The 25626-nt window shown below is 49.2% G+C and overlaps 2 protein-coding genes across 3 annotated transcripts in view; one reads left to right on the top strand and one right to left on the bottom strand.

Annotated features, from left to right (window-relative positions):
- RTN3 (reticulon 3) overlaps nucleotides 1-14955 on the top strand; it is a 69267-nt gene extending 54312 nt beyond the window's left edge. For both annotated transcript variants that reach the window (XM_064364791.1, XM_012463150.3), the window contains 6 exons: nucleotides 4519-4726; nucleotides 8157-8295; nucleotides 8753-8822; nucleotides 9352-9398; nucleotides 10839-10897; nucleotides 14817-14955. In XM_064364791.1, the coding sequence (XP_064220861.1) occupies nucleotides 4519-4726; nucleotides 8157-8295; nucleotides 8753-8822; nucleotides 9352-9398; nucleotides 10839-10897; nucleotides 14817-14862 (569 nt within the window). In that variant the 3' untranslated portion in view covers nucleotides 14863-14955. The remainder of the gene's footprint in view (nucleotides 1-4518; nucleotides 4727-8156; nucleotides 8296-8752; nucleotides 8823-9351; nucleotides 9399-10838; nucleotides 10898-14816) is intronic.
- Nucleotides 14956-19928: 4973 nt separating this feature from the next.
- On the bottom strand, nucleotides 19929-25150 carry ZFTA (zinc finger translocation associated). Its single transcript, XM_064365464.1, has 5 exons — nucleotides 25012-25150; nucleotides 22331-22828; nucleotides 21425-21811; nucleotides 20592-21155; nucleotides 19929-20389 (listed from the first exon to the last, which is right to left on the bottom strand). The coding sequence occupies exons 1-5, from the start codon at nucleotides 25148-25150 to the stop codon at nucleotides 19929-19931; spliced, it is 2049 nt and encodes a 682-aa protein (XP_064221534.1).
- Between the last annotated feature and the right edge of the window lie 476 nt (nucleotides 25151-25626).

The following is a 25626-nucleotide window of genomic DNA, read 5'->3' as shown; positions in this document are numbered from 1 at the left end:
CTCACTGCAACCTCCACCTCCCAGGTTCAAGTGATTCTCCTGCTTCAGCATTCCAAGTAGCTGGTATTACAGGGGTGCGCCGCCATACCCGGCTTATTTTTGTATTTTTAGTAGAGACTGGGTTTTGCCATGTTGACCAGGCTGGTCTCAAACTCCTGACATCCAGTGATCTGCCTACCTTGGCCTCTCAAAGTGCTGGGATTACAGGCGTGAGCTGCTGCACCCAGCCTAAAGGTAGAACATCTGATTTGCATTTAGGAACCTGTCGTCTTTATCCCCCCTACCTTTTTTTTTTAAGAGACGGGGTTTCACCGTGTTAGTCGGGATGGTCTCGATCTCCTGACCTCATGATCTGCCTACCTTGGCCTTCCAAAGTGCTGGGATTATAGGCGTGAGCAACCACGCCCAGCCTTTATCCCTTTTCCTTCTCTGATACATCAATGTCCTTTTCTCCCTGGGTCCCACCCTTATCCTGTAAGCTTTCTCTTCCTGTCTTTCAAATATTTTTAATTCATATAAGAATTACAAGTGTGCTACAAGGAACTCCTGTATAATCTTAACCTAGTCTAGTTCACCAGTTGTTAACATTTGGCCACTATATGTGTTTTATGACTCCTTCCCTCTCATTATAGATAGATGTCTTTTTTCCTGAACCATTTGAGAGCTGACTGCAAACATTCTGCCTCCTTACACTTACTTTGGAGTGTGTTTCCTTTGAACAAAAACATTTTTGTTTGTTTTACATAAACAACAAAAGTTATTGTTAAGGAAATTTAACAGTAATTTAGGAAATTAAACATTGATAGCAGTACTTTTATTAACTATATAGTCCACATTTAAATTTTGTCAGTTGTACCAATGATGTCTTTATAGCGGTGTTTACCCCTTATCCAGAGTCTGGGATCACATTTTCTGCCTCATCCTGTCTTTGTACTCTCCTTTAATCTGAGAATTAAGATTAAAAGAAGTAAGTTCCTCAGCCTTACTTCTTCCATACCATTGATATTTTTGAAGACTACAGGCCAGTTGTTTTGTAGAATATTTCTCAATCTGGGTTGGTCTGGTGTTTTCTTATTAGATGCAGGTTACATGTTTGGAGTGGGAATACTATAGAAGTGATGTTGTGTCCTCCTCAGTGCATGCACTATGGCCAGAGGCACATGGTATTGCTTTATTCTACTACTGATGATGTCAGCTCTCTAAGTCTTCTATGTTGAAACTTTTCTGGTAGTTACATGAACTCTTAACATGTATATACTTGAACTCTGACTATAGGAATTCACTCTTAAGCAGGCAGCATTCTATTAAGTTCTTCTGTTCAATCTCTTATTTCAATCAGGTGAGCCTGAGTTGCCTCCCAATTCTTTCTCTCCTTTGCAGCATCACTATCTGGAACTCCTGGGTTCCCATCAGAAGTCACAATAGCTCTTCTTTCTCCTAGTAAGTTGCATCCCTTAGCCAGATTCTCTAAATCAGTGATTACTTCTTATGTATAATCAGTATTTTTTTAGTGTTTTATTGGTTTCAAGTTAAGGTTCTTTGGCTCTAGAAAGGTTAGTCTTCAAATAAATGGTTTCAGAAGAGAGTTGTGTAGCTGAGTGTGGTGAAGAACTAGGTACCCTCAAGTCAACATGAATCATACCCAGGTTCATTTTATCCCAAATCACAGTCTTTTGAGCTAACCTCATTTGGATTAAAGTATTTACTGCATGTCATTTACAGTGTCTTAGCCTTCTGTATTCCTTAAAACAACTCTAGGAAGTAGATTTCATTTTCTTCATTTTTCAGATGAGGAAATGGAGGCTTGGAAATGTTAAAGTGATATGGTAAGAAATTACCAGGACTCAAACCCATGTCTCTCCCAACTCCAAAGCCCTTGCTCTTTTTTGAGAGCAGAGAGTGGGTGGGAACAAAGTCCTCTAGCTATTTGTGGTGAAGTTAGCCTTCGCAGACTGAAATGTAAAAGATAATGTCGGCCAGGCGCGGTGGCTAACGCTTGTAATCCCAACATTTTAGGCAGCCAAAGCGGGCAGATCACTTGAGGTCAAGAGTTGAGACCAGCCTGGCCAATATGGTGAAACCCTGACTCTGTCTCAAAAAAAAAGTAATGTCATTGCTAGATTGGAGGTGATTGCCGGCAGCTACCACTCAGAGATTTCGAGGTGTCTTTAAACCAGGACCATCCTGGGCAACTGGATCTTATGGTTCGGGACATCCAGCCTGGGAAAATCTAAATACTTGTACTTAAACCCATTTCCTGACATAATTATTAATAGTGCCCCACTCACTTTTTTTTGAAACAGAATCTTATTCTGTCGCCCAGGCTGGAGTGCAGTGGCACAATCTTGGCTCACTACATCCTCTGCCTCCCAGGTTCAAGTGATTTCTCGTGCCTCAGCCTCCCAAGTAGCTGGGATTGAAAGCATGTGCCACTGTGCCCAACTCTTTTTTATATTTTTAGTAGAGACAGGTGTCTCACCACGTTGGCCAGGCTGGTCTTGAACTCCTGGCCTCAAGTGACCCGCCCGCCTCAGCCTCCCAATATGCTGGGATTGCAGGCGTGAGCCACCGCTCCCAGCCAGCCCCACTCCCTTTTGTTGTTGTTGTTGTTGTTGTTGTTGTTGTTGTTGTTGTTGTTGAGACAGAGTTTTGCTCTGCTCTGTCACCCCGGCTGGAGTGCAATGCTGCGATCTGGGCTCACTGCAACCTCTGCCTCCCAGGTTCAAGCGATTCTCCCACCTCAGCCTCCCGATTAGCTGGGACTACAGACATGCACCACCATGCCCAGTTAATTTTTGTATTTTCAGCAGAGACAGGGTTTTTGCCATGTTGGCCAGGTTGGTCTCTAAGTCCTGACCTCAGGTGATCTGCCTGCCTTGGCCTCCCAAAGTGTTGGGGTTACAGGCATGAGCCACTGTGCCCGGCCCCCACTCACTTTTGGAGTACTGCTGCTTGTCCAGGCATGGTGGCTCACGCCTATAATCGCAGCACAGGGGGAGGCCAAGGCAGGCAGATTGCTTGAAGCCAGGAGTTCAAGACTAGCCTGAGCACCATATTGAGATCCTGTCTCTACAAAAAAGAAAAAATGTACCTGGACATAGTGGCGCATACCTGTAGTTCCAGCTACTCGGAGGCTGAGGTAGGAAGTTTGCTTGAACCCAGGTTTAAAGGCTACAGTGAGCAATCATAGTGCCACTGCACTCCAACCCTTGTGACAGAGTGAGACCCTGTCTCAAAAAGGGGAGGGGAGGGGGTATTGTGGCTTCAATAATTATATCGTCCCCTATCCATAATCCTTCCTGAATTCTTTTCAGATTAACATGGAGACTGGTGTTTCTATGTAATTAGCACTAATAGAGTTTGGTCTATTTTTATTTACCACTTTCTTTGCCCCTGACCCAATTTCTGCTTTGGGGCAAAGTTAGCTTTGGTTTTATAGTCTGTTCACCCAACTAATGTATAGGCATGGTTTGCTTAGTTAACAGCAAGATTTTGCCACACGTGCTTTATCATCCTTTCTGCCAAAAAAAAATTTTTTTTTTTTTAAACGGAGTCTCACTCTGTCGCCCAGGCTGGAGTGCAGTGGTGCAATCTCAGTTCACTGCAACCTCTGCCTCCCGGGTTCAAGCGATTCTCCTGTCTCAGCCTCCCCAGTAGTTGGGACTACAGGCGCACACCACCACACCCAGCTAATTTTTGTATTTTTAGTAGAGACGGGGTTTCACCATGTTAGCCAGGATAGTCTCGATCTCCTGACCTCATGATGCAACTGCCTCAACCTCCCAAAGTGCTGAGATTACAGGCGTGGGCCACCGTGCCCATCCCCCTCCACCTTTTTTTTTTTTTGAGACAGAGTTTTGCTCTTATTGCCCAGGCTGGAGTGCAATGGCATGATCTGGGCTCACCACAACCTCTGCTTCCCAGGTTCAAGTGATTCTCCCACCTCAGCCTCCCGATTAGCTGGGACTACAGGCATGCACCACCACACCTGGCTAATTTTGTATTTTAAGTAGAGACGGGGTTGAACTCCCAACCTCAGGTGATCTGCCCGCCTCAGCCTCCTAAATTGCTGGGATTACAGGCGTGAGCCACTGCACCCAGCAAAATATTTAACTTAAATGACACTTTATCCCAATATACTTCCATAGCTGAAATAAGCTCTTAAGTTTTTATAAACCTATCCTGAAACCTAATCAGTATAGCAGAAGAACCTTTTGCCACGTGAGTCATCACCCCTGACATAATTTGATTTTCATTTATAAGATTCTGTTAGAGCCAAGTCCAGTGGCACACACCTGTAGTCCCAGCTACTCAGGAGGAGGCAGGAGGATTACTTGAGCCCAGAGTTCCAGGCCAGCCTGGGCAACATAGTGAGACCCTATCTCTTAAAAAAAACAAAACCAGATTCTCTTGAAGTGGGGCATACCTGTATTTCTGTGCTAATGTGAGGCTTCACAGGTATGCAAGACATAGTGGCTCTGGTTTTCTTATAACTTATATTTCCTTTTCTTTTGTCAGTGCACGATCTGATTTTCTGGCGAGATGTGAAGAAGACTGGGTTTGTCTTTGGCACCACACTGATCATGCTGCTTTCCCTGGCAGCTTTCAGTGTCATCAGTGTGGTTTCTTACCTCATCCTGGCTCTTCTCTCTGTCACCATCAGCTTCAGGGTCTACAAGTCTGTCATCCAAGCTGTACAGAAGTCAGAAGAAGGCCATCCATTCAAGTGAGTTGAAGTCTTAAAAGCAACATTCTACATTTTAGTGGAATGGTTCACTGAGGCTGATAGGTATAAAACTCAGACCTGACTAAAAATCAAGAATTATGGGGCCTAATGCTGCTGATTGGTGGCATGAAGCATCCCCTAGAAACCTTGAAATCACCTTAAGAAGTGGCCAAGTTAGGAGCCAAGAACTTTTTGACGAATTAAAGGCTCATATTTGAAGTTCAAAGAGGGAGTCCTTGAAGGGAGTCCTTCATAGAGGACTCTAAATTCTTGAGCAGGTCAGGGAAAGCAGAGCACCTAGAGCAGTGCTCAGTTAGATGGGGTCCCAAGTGCATGGTTTTATTTATTTTTTAATTTTTTTTTTTTTGGAGACAGAGTCTCACTCTGTTGCCAGGCTGGAGTGCAGTGGTGCGATCTTGGCTCACTGCAACCTTCCCTTCCTGGGTTCAAGCAATTCTTCTGCCTCAGCCTCCCGAGTAGCTGGGACTACAGGCGAGCGCCACCACGCCCAGCTAATTTTTGTATTTTTAGTAGAGATGGGGTTTCACCATGTTGGCCAGGACGGTCTTGCTCTCTTGACCTCGTGATCCACCCTCAGCCTCCCAAAGTGCTGGGATTACAGGCATGAGCCATCCTTCCTGGCCCCAAATGCATGTTTAAACCCCCACATAAGTAAGGCTTGAAATGACTTTGAATCTTGATGTTGAGTGTGTGCTGTTGGTAATATCAGAACTCAGCGTTTTCACGCTTGGTTTATTACTGATTTCCCCTTATCTCTTACTAGTTTAATACTAGAGCCTTAATTAAGTCTTAGTGAAGTCAGTAGATCTTCTGACTACATTTCTGGTATACAATTTCTAGCTTTTCTGATTGTGCTATAACTTTAACAAATGTTTTCTTCACACTTTCCTCTTGAAAATCTCACCCCATAAACAATGTTGACTTTAACATGAGCAAATGACAGCTTTTTTGTTGTTGTTTTTTGCCCACTTGAAACTGTCCTGATTGAGTTATAGACAGTTTCTAAAAAGTTGTTTTTTCATAGAGAAGGAGACCTTGCTGTGACCTCTCAGGACTACAAAAGAATAGTTTTCTGTCCGCACCTATGTTGCTTGTATTTTCTCTTGGTGGAAATGGAATAATTTGCAACTATATGTGGCATTAAAAATGTTATTGTAGTTTGGGCGCGGTGGCTTACGCCTGTAATCCCAGCAGTTTGGGAGGCTGAGTTGGGCAGATCACTTGAGGTCAGGAGATCGAGACCATCCTGGCCAAGATGGTGAAACCCTGTCTTTAGTAAATATAAAAAAATTACCTGGGTGTGGTGGCATGCACCTGTAATCCCAGCTACTCCAGAGGCTGAGGCAGGAGATTCACTTGAGTCTAGGAGGCAGAGGTTACAGTGAGCTGAGATCACCAATGCACTCCAACCTGGTGACAGAGAAAGACTTCGTCTCAAAATATATATATGTACAAAAATTAGCCAGATGTGGTGGTGGGGGCTTGTAATTCCAGCCACTCAGGAGGCTGAGGCAGGAGAATCGCTTGAACCCAGAGGGCAAAGTTTGCAATGAGCCAAGATCCCACTACTGCACTCTCTCCATCTCAAAAAACAATAATAAATGCAAATTGTGTTTTTTGTTTTTTTCTTTTTTCTTTTATTTTCTTTATTTATTTTGAGACAGCATCTTGCTGTGTTGCCTGGGCTGGTCACTAACTCCTGGGCTCAAGTGATCCTTACACTTCAGCCTCCCAGAGTGCTGCGATTACAGGCATGAGCCACTGCACCTGGCTTGTTTTTTCTTTTTTAAGTAAAGGTCTCGCTCTGTTGCCCAGGCTGTAGTGCAGTGGCGTGATCACAGCTCACTGCAGCCTTGAACTTCCAAGCTCAAGTGATCCTCCTGCCTCAACCCACCACCCCACCCCAGGTAGCTGGGACTACAGGCATGTACTACCACACCCAGCTATTTTTTTTTATTTTTTGTTAGAGATGGAGTTTTACTGTGTTGCCCAGGCTGGTCTCAAACTCCTGGGCTCAATGATCCTCCCGCCTCAGACTCCCAAAGTACTGGGGATTACAGGTGTGAGCCACAAATTAGTTTTAACAAGTCAATATTGTTGAATGAGTGGATAAATTTTACTATTTTACAACAAGCTCTGGTGTCTTAGTGGTTTTTTTTACCCCCTTCTTTTGCTTGATAGTGTTGCAGACTTATAAAGTGTTTCATTTGCCAAGCCTGTAATCCTACTATTTTGGGAAGACAAGGCAGGAGTACTGCTTGAGGCCAGGAGTTGGAGACCAGCCTGGGCATCATCGCAAGACTCCATCTCTAAAAATTTCTTTTTCTTTTTTTTGAGATGGAATCTGGCTCTGTCGCCCAGGCTGGAGTGTGGTGGTGCAACCTCTGCCCCCCGGGTTCAAGTAATTCTTCTGCCTCAGGCTCCCAAGTAGTTGGGGTTATAGGCATCTGCCATCATACCTGGCTAATTTTTCTATTTTTGTAGAGATGGGGTTTCACCATGTTGGCCGCGCTGGTCTTGAACACCTGACCTCAGGTGATCTGCCCGCCTCTGCCTCCCAAAGTGCTGGGATTACAGGTGTGAGCCACCAAGTCTGGCCTAAAAAAATTTTTAAATTTATTTATTTATTTTGAGATGGACTCTTGCTCTGTTTGCTCAGGTTGGAGTGCAGTGGCACATAGTTTCTTTTAATTTTTAAAAAAATATATTCTAATTGTGATATAAGGGTATGATAAAATAGCTATAATAAAAGAATCTGTCTTTCAGTCAGTATTTAATTGCTTGGACATGACTACACCAAAAAAAGTCAAGATACTTGGACCTACGTGTATAATCATCAGTACAAATACGGTTTTCCAAAACGTTTTTTAGAAAATAAAACAGTAAAGTTTCAGTAGAAACAAAATAGTTTTAGAAACTTCAGGATATATTAAAACTGCTAAAAAAAAAAAGTACCATATTTTTATGTGTTCTGGGCTCTTAATTACAAATACAAATGTGGTTTTCCAAAGTGTTTCCAAAAAAACCTTAAATTTTAGCATAAACAAAATACAGTTTTAGAAATTTCAGGATACATTAAAACTGCTGGAAAAAAAGGTACCTTGTTTTTATATGTTCTGGGCTCTTAATTATAAATGGATTCACCTTCATGAATATACAATAAGGCAGTAAAAGTTACATCGAACATAGGACAGTTTAGTGTGCATGACTGTCCCACGCAGACATCTAGCATCTTTGCCTCTGCCCACTGGATGATAGTGTGTCCCCACCCCAGCTGATGACAACAAAAAAATGCTCCTACAGATTCTAAAATGCACCCTGGGCACCAATTTTACATTCTCAGTAACTACTGTATTAACAAAATCTTCTTCCATGTCAAATGTATGACTGTTGTTTCTTCTTCTGGAAGAGCCTACCTGGACGTAGACATTACTCTGTCCTCGGAAGCTTTCCATAACTACATGAATGCTGCCATGGTGCACATCAACAGGGCCCTGAAACTCATTATTCGTCTCTTTCTGGTAGAAGATCTGGTTGACTCCTTGAAGGTTAGTTTGTTTCTGCAGCTTTTGGTCTTGACCCAGAGAGATCTGGAAGTAGGCACTGGAGGAACTGGAGTTTGTGGTCACAGGTTTATTAAATGGTCCCAATTATAAATTAAGAAATATCAAACAGAAAAAGCAGGGACTGGGTTATAATACAGAGGAAAAGCAGTACATAGCATTTTATCAGACAGAAATGGACATATGCTTATCTCAGTCATTCTATAATGAGATAGGATATAGCCTTTTGCTGGGGAACAAACATCAGAACAGAGGACCTAAGAGAACTCTCTCACTTACCTTCAAATGTATAACACAAGTAAGTAACCTTCATTTGAAGTTATCCATGTCACACATCACTAAATGTATCCAGACTTAATTAGCTGGAGGAGAACGACATCGGTTAATGTGAATTTTGCCTTATGGTTATTCCTGCTTAACCTTTTGACATCGGCCTTCACAGCTGGCTGTCTTCATGTGGCTGATGACCTATGTTGGTGCTGTTTTTAACGGAATCACCCTTCTCATTCTTGGTAAGATGGCAAGGAGAATGTGCCCATGCTCTTTGAAGTAGTTTGTAAGAATAAGAGTGAAGAGAATGCCCAGCACGGCTCCACTCATTGTGCATTGCCCAGTCTTGACCCATATAGATCTGGAAGTAGGCACTGGAGGAACTGGAGTTTGTGGTCACAGGTTTATTAAATGGTCTCAATTATAAATTTAAGTAATATCAAAACAGCTGGAAGTAAAGGACAATTGTCTAGATTTGGTTTAAATATGGGGATCTTGTTTATAGAAACCATTTTGGTAATGTGGTAATTGTTACTTGTGGTACAAAGACAATAGCCTATATACCTGGAGAGATGTTTTTTTGTTTTGTTTAAACACTACCTTAAATTAGCTGCCTAACTGGCCTTAATTGGGAGCTCTAACAAGGATTTCTCATTTTAGGAATATCTGTGTTTTCTTGTATTTTGTGAGAATAAATGTATGTTACTCTGAGTCTTAAGACGTGACTGTCTCTCATATACACTTGCTGTGTCCCATGATTTTGTCTTACAGCTGAATTGCTCATTTTCAGTGTCCCGATTGTCTATGAGAAGTACAAGGTAAGCATTTATCTGTCCCAAATCAGATGTGTCAGTTGATGTATGACTACTTTTAGTTCATTTTTGAGACACTGAATTTCAGAGCAGTCTTTGTATAACTATTTCTACCGTCTGATTTTGTGAGGCAAGTGCCTATAAGAAAGTGGTGGCATTAGTTTCCTCCAAGAAGAGAAACTGGGTATTAGGAGAGAGATGACTAGGAAAGAGAAACTTTTTTTTTTTAATAACGTGGATGCCTTTTGAGTTTTTAATCATGTGGATGTATTTTCTATGCAAAAGTAGTAAGTTGAAAAAATGCTTAGGCCAGGTGCAGTGGCTCATACCTATAATCCCAGCACTTTGGGATGCCGAGGCAGAAGGATCCCTTAAGCCCGGGAGTTCAAGACCAGCCTGCACAACATGGCAAAACTCTGTCTCTACAAAAAATATTAGCCAGGTGCAGTGGCCTGCACCTGTAGTTCAAGCTACTATGCTAAGCCAGGAGAATCACTTGAGCCCAGGAGGCAGAGGTTGCAGTGAGCCGAGATCATGCCATTGCAGTCCAAGCCTGGGTGATGGGAGTAAAACTCTGTCTCAAAAAGGCCAGGAGCAGTGGCTCACACCTGTAATCCTAGCACTTTGTGGGGCTGAGGCAGGCAGATCACTTGAGCTCAGGAGTTTGAGACTGGCCTAGCCAACATGGTGAAACCCCATCTCTACCAAAAATACAAAAATTAGCCCGGTGTGGTGGCACACGCTTATAGTCCCAGCTACTCAGGCGGCTGAGGCAGGAGAATTGCTTGAACCCAGGAGGCGGAGGTTGCAGTGAGCTGAGATTGCATCACCACACTCCAACCTGGGTGACAGAGCAAGACTTCATCTCAAAAAAAAAAAGAAAAAATGCTTAAATGAATAAAAGCCAGGTGTCTAAAAGGAAACTTTAAACTCTAGGTTATTAAGGTAATCCATGTGTATGAACAAGTGTTTGCATTGTTGGATGATGTGTACCAAGTATACTAGATAACTGTGAGATTATTCATTATGGATTAAGTCTTCCATCGAGAGACTTTTTGGCTTCTGGTATTAAGTGAATTAGTATTACACAAGAGCCATAACAAACATGATCACAGAAAATAGATTAGACACACAGTTTCTGGTATTTGGAAACTGTTATATACTCCAGTGTCTCTAAAGAAAATACTTAACAAGTAAGACTTAACCTCTGCAAAAGATGAGTGATTTTTTTAAAAAAGTTTTTAACAAAGTATGGGGTGTTTATGGTGTAATTTGGATTCTAAAACCAGAGGTTTTAAAAATACTTTTAAAAACTGGGTGTTTTCATTTTCTAGACTAGTCAGTAGTGTTTAAAAACTGGTTAAACTAGACAAAAGAGCAATGCCTCCAGGAAAATTGGTGACCTGGTATGTTGCCACAACTGAATCTAATTTTCCTTCCTTAAAGACCCAGATTGATCACTACGTTGGCATCGCCCGAGATCAGACCAAGTCAATTGTTGAAAAGTAAGTACATTGAAAGACCACATCATCATGAGGTATGCTTTCTTCCCCCCAGTTATCTTTAGTACCTTGTATAAAATGCTGATCCAAGGAAAGTAATTTTCACTCTAATAAAAACCTTGGTTAATAGTTTCATTTTACTAGAAATTATTATGGCTGCTTCTGTGAAAAGAAAAAAAAAATCCTTTGTATCTTTCTTTTTTGGCCCTGCCTTCTGGACCTTTGTTATCTTAGATTAAAAATTATCAATAGGCCAAGCATTTTGATGCACACCTGTAATGCCAGTGCTTTGGGAGGCTGAGGCGGGAGGATGGCTTGAGCCCAGGAGTTTGAGCGTAGCCTGGGCAACATAGCTAGGCCTTGTCTCTACTAAGAATACGAAATTAGCTGTGCATGGTAGCACGTGCCTTTAATCCCAGCTACTCGAGAGGCTGAGGCAAGAGGATCAATGGAAAAAAAAGATAAGTGAGATTTTTTTGGAAACGGTCTCACTCTGTCACCCAGGCTGAAGTGCAGCTTCAACCTCCTGGACTCAGGTGATCCTCCCACCACAGCTTCTCCAGTAGCAAGGACCATAGACTACTGTGCCTTTTTGAACTGGCTTTTAAATGTTCTTGGTTGCAGGTGGGTGTGGTGGCTTACACTTGTAATCCTAACACTTTGGGAGGCCAAAGTGGTGGATCACGAGATCAGGACTTCGAGACCAGCCTGACCAACTCAGTGAAACCCCATCTCTACTAAAAATACAAAAATTAGCCAGGTGTGGTGGCACGCACTTGTAGTCCCAGCTACTCAAGAGACAATGAGGTGGGAGAATCACTTGAACCCGGGAGGCAAGGTTGCAGTGAGCCAAGACCATGCCATTACACTCCAGCTTGGGTGACAGAGTGAGACTTTATCTCAAAAAAAAAAAAAAAATTCTTGGTTACTTCCCCACATTCATTTATTTTCATGTGTATTCATTTAAGCCAAACACATCCCTGTCAGAAACAAAAGTTCTAGTAAATAAATAACTTAAGGATCAAAGTTGTCTTTTCTAAAATTGCCAAATCCCTGTTTCCATTTATTTAAACCAATTAATAATTAAATCAGGTAGTAAAATATTGATAAACATCTTTGTGACTCCCTATATCAAAGAGTTGTTTTCTTCTTTTTACTTTGTTTTCCCCCATACCTAGAGGACATGGTTTTGTTTTGGTTTTTTTTGTTTGTTTGTTTTTTTCTTTTTAGAGACAGGGTCTCACTCTGTCACCCAGGTTGGAGTGCAGTGGCACAAGTTGAAAGCTAATTGCAGTCTTGACCTCCCTGGCCCAAGTGATCCTCCCACCCCAACCTCCTGAGAAGCTGGGACTACAGGCATGTGCCATGCCCTGGCTAATTTTTTATTTTTTGTAGAGACAGGGGTCTCACTGTGTTGCTCAGGCTAGGCTTAAACTTCTGGCCTCCCACCTTGGCCTCACAAAGTGCTGGGATTACAGGCATGAGCCACTGTGCCCAGTGTTTATTTTGAATTATTCATAGCAATACTGTGAACCTAACACTGTGAATTAAAATGTTAATATTTTTCTTTTCTTTTTTGAGATGGAGTCTTGCTGTCACCCAGGCTGGAGTGCAGTGGCATGATGTCAGCTCACTGCAAACTCCGCCTTCTAGGTTCAAGGGATTCTCCTGGATTCACTTGCCTCAGCCTCCCGAGTAGCTGGAATTACAGGCGTGCACTACCACACCTGACTACTTTTTTTAAATTTATTTTTAGTAGAGACAGGGTTTCACCATATTGGACAGGCTAGTCTCGAACTCCTGATCTCAAGTGATCCACCTATCTCAGCCTCCCAAAGTGCTGGGATTACAGGCGTGAGCCACTGCGCCCAGCCTAAAATGTTAACATTTTTCATATTTTCTTCAGATAGTCTTTAAGAGGCAAAGAACAGTTTAAAAATGGTTAAATCCCCTTTGTGCCCCCTTGAGTTCCTTTCGCACACCAGGTTTTAATGCTTTTTCCAGCTTTATAAGAGGAAATTGTGAATATACCCAGATTGGTCTAGCTTGATGCCAGGGTCTTCACCTGCTTTTTGCTTTTTTAAAAAGTATACATTGGTATTAAAGCCAGGTGGACAGTTAGCATAAATATATATATCTAGGCCAAGCGCAGTGGCTCACACCTGTAATCCCAATTTGGGAGGCTGTTGCAAGCCGATCACCTGAGATCAGGAGTTCAAGACCAGCCTGGCTGACATGGCGAAACCCCATCTCTACTGAAAATACAAAAATTAGCCAGGCATGGAAGCAATGCCTGTAATCAGCCACTCAGGGGACTGAGGCGGGAGAATCACTTGAACCCAGGAGGGGGAGGTTGCAGTGAGCCGAGATCACGTCACTGCACTCCAGCCTGGGCAACAAGAGCGATTTTCTGACAGTGGTCTAACTTAAAAAAAAAAAAAACAACTTCACCTCAAAAAATAAAAATAAATATATTCATTTATATATATATATTTATATATAATATATATTCACATAATATATATTATATGATATATATTCTATAACATGATATATGATATATATTCTGTAACATATATATGATATATATTGTTACATAATATATATATGATATATGATATGTTATATAATTATTATATATATATTTTTTATATATATATGGAGGCCAAGGTGGGCGGATCACGAGGTCAGGAGATTGAGACCATCCTGGCCAACATGGTAAAACCCCGTCTCTACTAAAAATACAAAAATTAGCTGTGCCTGGCGGCGCATGCCTGTAATCCCAGCTACTCGGGAAGCTGAGGCTGGAGAATCACTTGAACCTGGAGGCAGAGGTTGCAGTGAGCTGAGATCAATGCCAGTGCACTCCAGCCTGGCAACAGAGCTAAACTGTGTCTCAAAAAATACATATATATGTGTCTGTATATATGTTTATATTTATGTATATATTTATCTGTTTGTTTTACCCCTGATTTGTGAAAGAGGATTGTAGCTCAGCTTTAGAGCTGATGTCTTTTTTTTTTTGAGATGGAGTCTTGCTCTTTCACCCAGGCTGGAGTGCAGTAACGCTATCTCGGCTCACTGCAACCCTCTGCCTCCTGGGTTCAAGCAATTCTCCTGCCTCACTCAGCCTCCCAGGTAGCTGGAATTACAGTCGCCCACCACCATGCCCAGCTAATTTTTGTATTTTTAGTAGAGTCAGGGTTTCACCATGGTGGCGAGGCTGATCTCAAACTCCTGACCTCAGGTGATCCTCCTGCCTCAGCCTCCCAAAGTGCTGGGAGTACAGGCGTGAGCCACTGTGCCTGGCCAGATCTGCGCCTGGCAGATTTGACTGCCAGTGTTAGCTGATGTGTGTCACCTGCTATGGGATGTGACATTTGTGGAGAGAGTAGCCTTGACATTCACTGAGGGATATGAATGACCATAGTGATGCCTTAATGATTCAGAACACCTTTGCCAGAATAAAAGGGACCTTTGGCATCCTGTGAAGGGCTAGGAACCATTGCCAGCTTCTACACTTTTTGAGACAGAGTCTTGCTGAGTGCAGTGGCACGATCTCGGCTCACTACAACCTCTGCCTCCCAGATTCCAGCAATTCTGCCTCAGCCTCCTGAGTAGCTGGGATTACAGGCATACGCCACCACACCTAGCTAATTTTTGTATTTTTTAGTAGAGACAGGGTTTCACCATATTGGTCACGCTGGTCTCAAACTCCTGACCTCAAGTGATCCGCCTGCCTCGGCCTCCCAAAGTGCTGGGATTACTTACAGGTGCGAGCCACTGTGCCAGGCTGAGAGAATGCTTTTCACATTGCTTATGCAAGTCCAGGACTGTCCTCTAGCATCATTGTTAAAATAAAAACCTGGAGCAAATGCTTACGTTTTCACTTTCTTTCTCCCCCCGCCCCTTTTCTCAATAGGATCCAAGCAAAACTCCCTGGAATCGCCAAAAAAAAGGCAGAATAAGCACATGGAAACCAGAAATGCAAGAGTTACTAAAACACCACTTAATAGTTATAACGTTGTTATTTGTACTATGAAGGAACATACTCAGTGTCAGCTTGAGCCTGCATTCCAAGCTTTTTTTTTAATTTGGTGTTTTATCCCATCCTTTCCCTTTAGCCCTCAGTATCAAGCACAAAAAGTGATGGACTAAAAAAAGAACTATCTTAGAACTCAGAAGAATAAAGAAAGAATCAAGTTCATAGGATAAGTTAATACCTTAATGGTGGTGGAGCTTTTACCTGTAGCTTGAAAGGGGAAAGATTGGAGGTAAAAGAGAAAGTGAAAGAACACCTCTGGGTCCTTCTCTCCAGTTTTCAGCACTAGTCTTACTCAGCTATCCATTATGGTTTTGCCCTTAAGTTAAGAAGTAATAATTAACTTATGAAAAAATTATTTGGGGACAGGAGTATATCTTCCTTATTTTTCCAGCCCTCAAATCCTATCTTCCTGTCCCACAATGTGAGCAGCTACTCCTGATATTCCTTTTCTTTAGTAACTTTCAACTTGATGAGTAACTTATAGGTGATAGTGATAATTCCTGACTCTGATAATGCCATCTGATAAAAAAGAAAAGAAATGGAAAGTGGGACTGGAGAGGGAGTCAGGAGTGCTGTAGTGGCCGCCACGCCCCCTGCCACTATCCCCAGGGAAGGAAAGGCTCCGCCATTTGGGAAGGTGGTTTCTATGTCACTGGACACCAGTTCTGAGCGTTATTTGAGAACTCATTCCCGAATGTGCTTTCCTCCCTCTCCCCTGCCCACCTCACCTTAAGTTTAAATAAATATGGTTGTACTTTTCTTACTATAAAATAAATGTCTGTAACTGCTGTACACTGCTGTAAACTCGTTAGAGAAAAATATAACCTGCATGTGGGCTCCTCAGTTATTGAGTTATTGTGATCCTGTCTCATTCTGTGGGGGGGAACATTCTCAAGAGGTGAAATACAGAAAGCTGATTCCCATTTGAGGCTAAGTTTTTTCTTCACTTTCAACATGAAAATTCCACAAACTTTTGAAAGAAAAATCATCTGTGAGTTCCTTCAGGTTCTCACTCATAGTCATGATCATCCAGAGGGAATATGCACTGGTAAGTTTAAAGTAAGGGCTACGATATTGGATGGTCCCAAAGTACTGCAGCTGCAAAAAGTAGTGGAAGGAAATCTTTCTGCGTATTTTGGGAAAATTAGGAATGTGGATGAGTGAAAGGTACCCTTGCCTTACTGTCTTATTATTTTCTTAGCCTCTTTTGAGTGTTTTAACTGGTTTCCTGTCCTAGTAGGAAGTCCATCCTCCATCATCATCCTCTGCCCTCCCAGGAAGTCAATGATTGTCTTTTTGGGCTTCCCTCCAAAGGACCTTCTGCAGTGGAAGCACCACATCCAATTCTTTTCTTTTGTTGCTGCTGTGTTTAGATTATTGAAGAGATCTTTGTGCCACACAGGATTTTTTTTTTTAAGAAAAACCTATAGATTAAAAATTACTAATGAAACTGTGTACGTGTCTGTGCGTGCAACATAAAAATACAGTAGCACCTAAGGAGCTTGAATCTTGGTTCCTGTAAAATTGCAAATTGATGTGGTATTAATAAAAAAAAAAAACAAACAATGACTGTGGCATCATTCTGCTAACTTTATTCTTTATACACAGTTTGGGTAAAGTAAGAACCAAACACTGCTTCCATTCCCCCCATCCTTACTCCACTTTGGGGGCTTTAAAAAGTGACTAATAGTTGATACTGGTAAGGATTCCCAAGACTGCAGAATTTAGTTGTAGATCATAACTGTGCATTTGATCTCAAAGAAAGTAAGAGACCCTCTAAGAGGTGGTGACCTTAGAATGAGGAGGGGTCAGGGGGTCTGTTATCCCAGTTCAGCCTCCCACCAGCCTTGGAGTTTTCCCCACCTATAGCATAAAGCAGCCTATAAATTACATAGAGCCACAATGCACTTAAATTGAGTCAATCACCATGGAAAATGGGAACTAAATACATCAGGTCTTCATTGAAAGAACTTGCATGGTCACCTGTGATTAGCTCTTCTAAACTAAGGCTGCTGTGACCCTTAAGCTGGCTTTTAAAAATGTACTCAACATACCTTTTAGAAAACTTAGGCTGAAATATTGTTTAAATGACTGATGCAAACAATTTCACAAATACACATACAAATGTTTGAATAATGTCACTAAGTAACATGGTATATAAATATGTATTCAGAGTAACATTTACATATTGGCCATAATAGCAAGCATACCATTAACAAAAAGAAAAAATCATGAAGAGACTTCACCTGTTCACGTCAGAATCTCAAGGCAAGGAGGCATACCTAGGCAAGAGGACCAAGTCACCTCCCAACCTCTAACCTGTGAGGCCACAATCTCCATGGAAGCAGGAATCACTACAGCAGCCCTTCCCCATCACTGGTGCCCAGCACTGCAGCTGCATCAAGATCAATGGAGGGCTCATCAAAACACAGTTGAGCGCCAACCAAGTTTCCGATGTAGAAACCCTGGGGTAGGGCCCAAGAATATTTGTAGCAGATTCCTAAGGTGATGCTGCTGGTCTCAGGGACACACTTTGAGAATCACTGGTGTGTTTGTTTGGAGCTGTCTCAGTAAAGATAGCCACTCTGTCCTGAGGCCTCTCCCTGCCTATGGAGGAGGAAAACCTCTCCTAACCCCTCTGCCCTGGCTTATCTGAACTTTGCAAGTGAGCTTGAATGATTATAAATTGGTTGCCCCAATTTACCTACTGTTTTTGAGCGGGCAGAGTAAAAAAAATGGTGTAATACTCACTCTGGATCCAAAATCATGCATGAAGAAAAGTAAATGGCAGTACGCAGCCTGGTGCCATCCATAATCTCCGTTCTGAAGTTTTTAATACTGTCTCAAAAACCCTGGAGGTTCAAACTGGGAATTCACTTTTCTGTCAACTGACAACCCATTCAGGATCTTCCTGAATTCCTGGTGGCTTCCACAACAAAGAACACAAAGCCCCCTGCCAAGGAGGTCTTGGGCCCCGCAGCAGCCGCCCCGCCTCTAGAGTTCTACTGGGGAGGGGAAGGCCCAGCTGACGGCGCCTTCCAGCTGAGGCCCTGCAGAGCTCAGCGTGCTCATCCCAAAGTAGTATACAGGGCTTTGCCACCTTCCGGAGTCAGAGCACTGTGGTGGCCTACAGTGCCCAAAACGTCAATCCTTCAGCAGGCGTGACAAATTTTAATCACTGACCAGAGAATTGGGAAGCAGCATGGTATCGTGCAAAAAACACTGGGTTGGGAGCTAGGATTTTCATTCTAGTTCTTTCACTGTCCCTACCTGGCTGTGTCATAATCTCGGTTCCTGGGCAATCTACCTATCTGTGAAAGGGAGGAGGGTGGTACTAGTGATCTCCAGGGTCCTTCTCAATTCTGACAATCTTGAATTATATAAAAATGCTATAAAATCCGTGGTATAAAATCCAACTCCCAAACAGGAAGAGTCAACAAGGGGACTGGGCCAGAGGCACTTGAACCTTGGGCTCTAGCCTGCGGGTCAGGGATGAGGGGCCTACTCTTTGCCCTCTGCTTTCCCACCCCGAGGCAGGGGCTGGCCCCCACTGCCAGGACCTCTTCCTCCATACCCAACCCTCAAGTCTCACCCACTGGCCTCCGCACCCCGACTTTAGGACTGAGGGAACTGTCCCTGCAGCAGCCTGGCTTTGGGAAGAGCAGACATCAGGGCCCAGAGTCTCCCAGGGAGTAACATCAGCACAGCTAGTTGGGGTCCTCCCGTCCCGGCCTCTACCCTCGCTTCTCCTTCCTTCAGGTCCTCCCTTCACCACCTCACAGCTTATCTCTGATACACGCATAATAAATAAGACATTTGCACATAAGGGTGACTGGGTCAACTCTGTCCCCGCCCCTCCCCCTTTCATATAAAAGCATTAAATACAGTTTCAAAATAAAATACAAAGAGCAAAAAAGGGCCTGATCTCGGGGCCACCGGTTCTCCACAGGAGAATGAATCTACACATCCCTCTCGGACCTGCCTGGGAGATCGCGGGGCCCCTTCCCTGCCCCATAGGGCCTGGCGCTGCTGCGGGGAAAAGAAGCCGAGGCCGGGCCCCAGGCCCTGCGGGCTGAGAACGGGCGCCGCATCCACCGCGTACAAAAGGGGATGGGGACGGGGCGGGAAGAGAAGGCTGACTGCCGGGACCTCCTGTGCCCCGGGCTCCCACGGACCTGGTGGCACTGGACTCTGAGTTTAGGGATAAATGGGGCCCTCGGGGCAAGAGGAGCAAAGGAAAAAAGTGCTAATCCCTTTACAAGATCTGTCCGGGCGGGCGCGACAGCGACCCGGGAGGAAGGTGGGGCCGCTCCGTTCCTACTGAGCCTGCTGGGAAGGTTGGCGCAGCTGGTCCGGCCCAGGCCCCGGGCGCATTGCCCCGCCCTCGGTCCAACAGACCCTCCCAGCCTGGAGAGGCTCCCGAGCCCCGCAGCCCCGCCTCCGGCTGGAAGCCCCAGTCTGCAGCCAGGGCCTCCGTGAGGCCGAGAATCCCAATTAGGCAAGGGCAGCCAGCAGCCCCCGAGCCAGGAGCCGTGCCTGCCGGCGTGCAAGGCTGCAAGGGACTGGGCCCCCAGCCAGGACCAGGGCCAGAGCCGGAACATCCTTCCTGCCCTCCGCGAGGCCCCCCTCCGGCCCTAATACTGACTGATGGCACCCCGAGTCCCGGCCTGCGGAGGATTCCCTCGCGGGGTGCGGCCGGAGCGCTCGGCGCTAACACTTGGAGGCCGCTTTGCATTCGCGGAAAACGTGGGCCCTGCACGGGGAGGGCAGGGCTCGGGGCCGAGGGGAAAGTGCGCTTCCCGCAGCGCACCGACTGGCTCGGGAACCCGAGTGGCCCCATTAGATGCCCAGTCTCCGCCCGGCCCGGCCAGCGGGGGGCGCGGCCGCGGGGAGCGCTGGCATCCGGCGCGAGGGTCTCCCAGCAAGGGGGTCAGGCGAGCCAGGGCAGGGCGGAGCCGGGCCGACCCGACCCGGAGACCCACGAGGCCGCTACGCCCGACACACGGCGCCAGACTTGAGGTCCGCGCCGCCCTCACGCGGCGCTGGGGCGGGCGGCCCGAAGCCCTCGTGGCCGTAGCAGCGCAGCGCCGCCTCCTCGTAGGCCTCCAGGATGGTCTGGCGTTCCTCGGGGGTAAAGTCCATGGAGAAGGGGTGCACCTGCAGGATGTGGCGCTTGATGGTGCTCACCTTGAGAGTGGCCAGCGCGCCCCCGCACACCATGCACACCAGGCCGCGCCGGCTGCCGTCGTAGTCCATCAGGTACTCGCCCCGCCAGCGCGGCTGGTAGTTCCGCCGCTGCTCCCGGCTGCGGGGCGGGGGCGGCGGCGGCGGCGGGGGAGGCGGCGGTGGCGGCGGCAAGGCGAGTCCCCCGGGCTCCTGGCCGTCCTCTTCGTCCTCCTCTTCCTCAGCGGGCCGCTCCAGCGGAGCCCCAGGGGACAGCGGGACGTCACCTAGGGAGGGACAATGGGCCGCATTGGCGCCGGCAGGGGGCAGGGGGCAGCAGGCCGGGCCCCGCATCTCCTCCCCAGTCCCCCCCACCCCCGCCTCTGCCCTTCTGCCCCATCCTCTAGTCCCTTCTTCCCCAGCAGTGCCCGACCTCGCTCCCGGCCTGACCCGGGCCCTGCCCGGCGCTCCCTCTCCGCCTGCTCTGGCCCCACCGCTCACCCCACGCTGCCTCCTCTGGCTCCTCCTCCTCGTCCCCTCCCCCCTCCTCGGAGGCTGCGGCAGTGCCGGGGGTGGCTGGGCCCCGGGGAGACTCGGGGCGGGGCAGCCCCAGGGCCAGCAGGTGGGCGGCCTTCTCGCTCCACTCCCGGGCGATGAGGGCCTGGAGGGGCCCGCCGAGGCGCGTGGAGCCCGGGTGGCGCCGGCGGATGTGGCGCTCGATGGTGCTCATCTTGAGCGAGGCCAGCGAGCCCCCGCACACCCCGCACACCAGGCCGCGCCGGCCGCCGTCCAGCTCCATGAGGTACTCCAGCCGCCAGCGCTCCTGGGGGTGGCGGCGGTGGGTGCGGCCCCGCAGCGACCGACCCGGGACCCCCGCCCTCTCGCCCTCGCCCTCCTCCAGCTCCTCCTCCTCTGCGGGCCCGGGCCTCTCAGGGACCCAGCCAGCCTCTTCCTTTACGTCTGGGGGGCTGAGATCCTGAGAGGAGGGGGCTCCAGCAGCGGAGGCCGAGTCCCGGCTCTTTCTGGTCAGGTCCTGGGGGGCGAGGTCATCGCCTGTTGGGGAAGGGGTGAGGGAGAGGGGCTCAGCCTGCTGGCTGGGTTGCCCTTGCCCACGCTGAGGGGTCCATCCAGGCTCCTCACCCTGGCCCCAACTAGGGACCCCAAGCTGTGTGTGTCTGGGGGCGGGGCGGGGAGTGTATGTGTGTGGAGAGCCAGCTCCTGGCCTTCCGCCCTCAGCCGAAAGTCCCTGCCTCCCAGTTTTGGCCACAGACCCCACTTCAGAGCCCCAATATGAGGGGTCTCGGCCTGGGATGGCCTCGCACCTGGTGGGGACTGGGTGAGCTCAGACAGCGCCTCGGGCTGGCCCCCCCAGGCCTGCAGCAGGGCACTGCGCTGGGGGCCGCTGAGCCCCAGGGAGCCGGGGTGCACCTCCAGCACGTGGGCACGGATGTCGTCCAGGTGCAGGCTGGGCAGTGCCCGGCCACAGGCCATGCACACCAGCCGGTTTCCCCGCGGGTCGTAGTCCATGAGACACTCGGCCCGGAACCAGTTCTGCAGGGACTCCTTCAGCCTCCTCTCCAGGCGCCGGGCCCCCAGCCCCCTGCTGCCCCCGGCCCTCCGGGAGGCTGAGAGGCGCAGACGCCGAGCCCGGGGTGCCACTGGGCCCCCTCGCCGCTGGCGCCGGCAGCCCCCACCAGCTGGGGCTTTGCCTGAAAGGGTTGGAGGGAAGGAACTGAGACGCTGGCCCACGGGAGCACCCCCACTACCGCCAGGTCTCCCACAAGCCTCTCACTCACTTGGGTCCAGGCCTAACCTTTGCCCTTCTCTTCCTCTCCCCTGAAATCCTAACTCCACCTCCCCAAACCTTCCAGCGCGCACACACTCCAAGCACCGCCCACACAAGTGGAATCTAGCCGGCCTGGCCTTCACGTCAGCCACACCTTCCCCAGCCAGGCCTACCCGCTCCAAGCCTTTCCACTGCCTGTCACCCCACCTCTCTCCTTGATCCTTCAAAAACCACAGAACATCCAAGCTGTCTGGGCGGCAGAGTCCCTCTCACCCCACTGTTCTTCCCCACCTTTGTATAATAAGGACAATACACAGACCCAACCCAGAGAAGGAGCAGTGGCTTGCTCAAGAACACCAGCTCCTTGGCGGCAGAGCAGCTGCCGCACCAGGCCCTCTGGCCTCCCAGACCCCTGCCTCTCCATAACCTGTACTTGCATTACCTGGGCCCTTGGACGGGCAAGCTGGGACACCGGCCCCCTCCTCTTCCTCTTCTTCTTCCTCCTCCTCCTCCTCCTCAGCCCCCTGGACCCCCAGGCCCTCGGCCTCTCCGCAGGCCCCGAGCCCCAGGTGCGCATCCCAGCTGTTGCTGATGACTTCCTTCTCCCGGGGACTCCAGTGCAAGGAGTAGGGGTGCTTCTGGCGGATGTGGCGCTTGATGGTGCTGAGCTTTAGCGTGGCCAGGGAGCTGCCGCACACCATGCACACCATGCCGTGCCGGGCAGGGTTGAAGTCCATCAGGTACTCCAGCCGCCAGTGGTCGTGGTAGTAGCGCCGGTGGTCACGGCCAGGGATGCGGCTCTTGCCAGGCCTCGAGGCCCGGGCCTCACAGTGGTCTGAATACTTCCTGCCTGAAGATGCTGGTCCCCTGGCCCTGGAGGAGGGCAGTGGGGCACTCCCCCAGGACCCCAAGGCACCCCCTTCCAGCTGAAGATCTTGCCCTGAAGAAGGGGAAAGGGAGACAGTTTTTCAATCTCTGATTTTCAGGGAAAGAAGCTGGGGCTTCGATGGTGGGCCATGAGAAAGGGAGCTGGCGGGGGGCGGGGGTGTTCAGGGGCAGGAAAGGGAGGCAACAGCCATAAAAGGGATGTAGGAGAAGCGGGAAGCCAACACATTGGCCCTTTACAAAGAGCAAGAACTCTTTAAGAGGAGATCAAGAACAAAAGGACACAGGTCACTGTGGAGCTAGCTCTGACTTTTTAAAAAATAAGGTGAGGGCCAAGGAACCAGCCAGCTCTGTAAGGTGCCCTTTCTGGGCAAGAGTTGTAGGGAGAAAGCCAGGAGAGCAGCAGGCCAGGGCGGTTACAGCCGGAGCAGAGCAGCAGTGGGGCCAGACAAACAAAGGGGGCATCTGTCTGCAGCCAGGGCTGCAGTCGGGACCCACCCGCCCAGGGCCCCCGCCAGGAGGGCCCCACCCACAGGTCTTCTCCCTTTTTCCAGTAATGCTTCAAATACAGCCTCCTGAGAGTCCCGTTTTGGGGATGGGCTAGGCATTGTCAGTTCCCCAAATCTAGGCCCCCACATGGAAGGGATCCCCAAGACAAAGCTGCCGACATCTCCGGGGAAAGGAGTTTCTGAGACCAAAACTTCTCCAGATTCTGGAGGAGCCGATGACCCTGAAAAGGGATAGCAGGAGGACCACCAGAGTGGCAACTGATGGCACTGCGGCAGGGAGTGGCCACCATCCACTGAAGCCTATTAAGTCTGTCTGGGGCTTTATTTGTTGCTCTGGCAGGGAGCCGACCACTGCCCAGCAGTCAGAAGGGCGGGCACTGGAGAGGCCCCACTAACCCAGTGGCATGCCCTGTGCCAGACACCCACCCAGGGCAGTCCCTACCCTCCCTACAGTTCCCATCCCTTTTGATTTAGAAAATGGTCTCTTGGGCACACAGGCAGGTTCTGGTCATTCTCCCAGTGGAGAATCACAGGCTTGGAAAAACAAAAGACAAGATCAGAAAGGGCTCCTGTCACCCCTGTGGGAGTTTTTTTGTTTTAGTTTTTATTGAAGTAGATCCGCAGAATCCACTGGCTTCGGAGTTATAGGCCTGGGTTCAAGTCCTAGCTTCACTGGTAACTTGCTCTGTGACCTTTGATAGGTCATGTCCGCCCTCTGGGCCTGAGCTTCTTTGTCTGCAAAGACACTGGCTAGCTGGCTGGTCTCTAAGCATCCTTCCAGCGCTGGATCCAGGCTAGTCTAAGGTGGATTGGCCCTTTAAGAGCCGAAAAAGGAGGAGGAGCTGAGGTTCTTTAAAAACAAAAGGGGATGGGGAGTTTCTGGGAGGGGAGAGACTGGGAGGGGAGCCCGGAGATTCGGGCAGTCTCCAGGCCTGGAGGAAACCTTCAAGGGTCTTAAGGCGTTGACCCTGCTGCCGGGAGATGAGGAAACAGCGTCCTCTGAGAGCGAACGAGGAGGACTGGCTGGTTCCGCTGCAGCTGACAAATTAGGGCAAAAAAAATTCTGAAAAGCAGGGAAGAGAGAATGCACGGGCAGGAGGGGTGTACGCCTTTGTGGGCGAACCTATCCCTTTAAAAACGGCCCGCGGTGGGAAAAGGTGCTGTGGTTCCCCAGGGCGCAAGCGATGCACTTTCCTAGGGAGAACGTGGGAAAAAAGAAAAAGGGTGCCTCTCTCTCACAAGGCCACGAGACCAGAGGAGCAGACGATTTAAAACAGCGGAGTTCGGAGCTGAGCTCAGCTCCGCTGGGGAAAAGCCCCCGAAGGGGACCCAGGGCCTGAACGGACTTTTAAGAGACAGCCAGATAAGGGAGACCACCTGGGGAGTCTGAAAGAGAAAGGGGCGGGGGCCGCAAGTCCACCAGCCTCGCTCCGTGGCGCCTTGCCCCGTAGGGCCCTTCGGACCTGGCCCCCAAGGCGGGGCGTTGCGGGCGGCCGCAGGGCCCTTTAAGGGGGAGGCGAGCCGCGGGAGCCCCGCGGGCCGACCCCGGGAGCTGGGCGGGGGGCTCCCCCGCTGGCCCTGCAGCCGCGCTCCGCGCCCACCAGGTGGCGCCCCCGGCCGCCCTGCCCGCGTCCCCCGCTTTGTTCGGCGGCGGAGAGGGGCCCCGAGCCGCAGCCCTCCCCTCCCCCACGCCGGGGCCCCCGCCCGGGCTGCCGGCCCCAGCTCTTACCGCCTTCGTCCTCCTCCGGCTCCGCGCCGCCGCTCGATCCGGCGGGCGGCAGCCGTCGGCCCCGTGCCGAGGCCACTGCTGGCCCGGGGCCGCCCCTGCTGCCGCTGCTCCGGCTCCGGTGGTCCCCGCCGGGCTCCATGCGCTGCGCTGAGGAGCGGGGCCCCGGGGCGGCGGGGCGCGGGGCCGCGGGGCCGGCGGCAGCCCGCGCGGAGCGCTCGGTGCACGGGGCCCCGGGGCGCGGGGCGCATGCACGGGGCGGCCGGCCGCACGGACGGCAGGCTGCTCGCTCGGCGGCGCGGGCTGGACCGGGGTGGGGATTCCTGTCTGGGGCCCCTGGGGCTCCTTTAAGGGCTCCTGGGTAAATTTAAAGGGGCCGCGCGCTATTTCCTCCTGGCAGCTCGCGGGGGGCTGGGGGGAAAAGCGGGAGGCCACGAGCCCAGCCGAGGCTCAGCAGCCGGCGCCCGCTCCGGACGCTAGGAGCACGGACCTCGCCGCCCCCGCGGGCCCGCACCGCCGCCTCCGGGGCTCCGGTCCCGGCTCCCGAAGGGTCACCGAGGTGGCGAGGGGCGCCCGCGTCCGCTGCGACGCGCTTCCACCCGGGCTCGGCTCGCGGCC

This window comes from Aotus nancymaae, unplaced genomic scaffold, assembly GCF_030222135.1.
Source record: "Aotus nancymaae isolate 86718 unplaced genomic scaffold, 86718_ANA_hifiasm-v0.15.2.pri h1tg000059l, whole genome shotgun sequence".
NCBI lineage: Eukaryota > Metazoa > Chordata > Mammalia > Primates > Aotidae > Aotus > Aotus nancymaae.
The sequence above is the reverse complement of the archived record's forward strand: the minus strand, read 5'-3'. Positions and strand labels throughout refer to the sequence as shown.

Excerpts from the sequence above, each read along its gene's own strand:
- ZFTA (XM_064365464.1), bottom strand. The coding sequence starts at position 25,150 with ATGGAGCCCGGCGGGGACCACCGGAGCCGGAGCAGCGGCAGCAGGGGC. Across the intron at positions 22,829-25,011 it reads GCCGGAGGAGGACGAAGGCG|GGCAAGATCTTCAGCTGGAA; the intron begins GTAAGAGCTGGG and ends CCCCTTCTTCAG. Across the intron at positions 20,390-20,591 it reads AGCGTGGGGTGAGCGGTGGG|GTGACGTCCCGCTGTCCCCT; the intron begins GCCAGAGCAGGC and ends GTCCCTCCCTAG.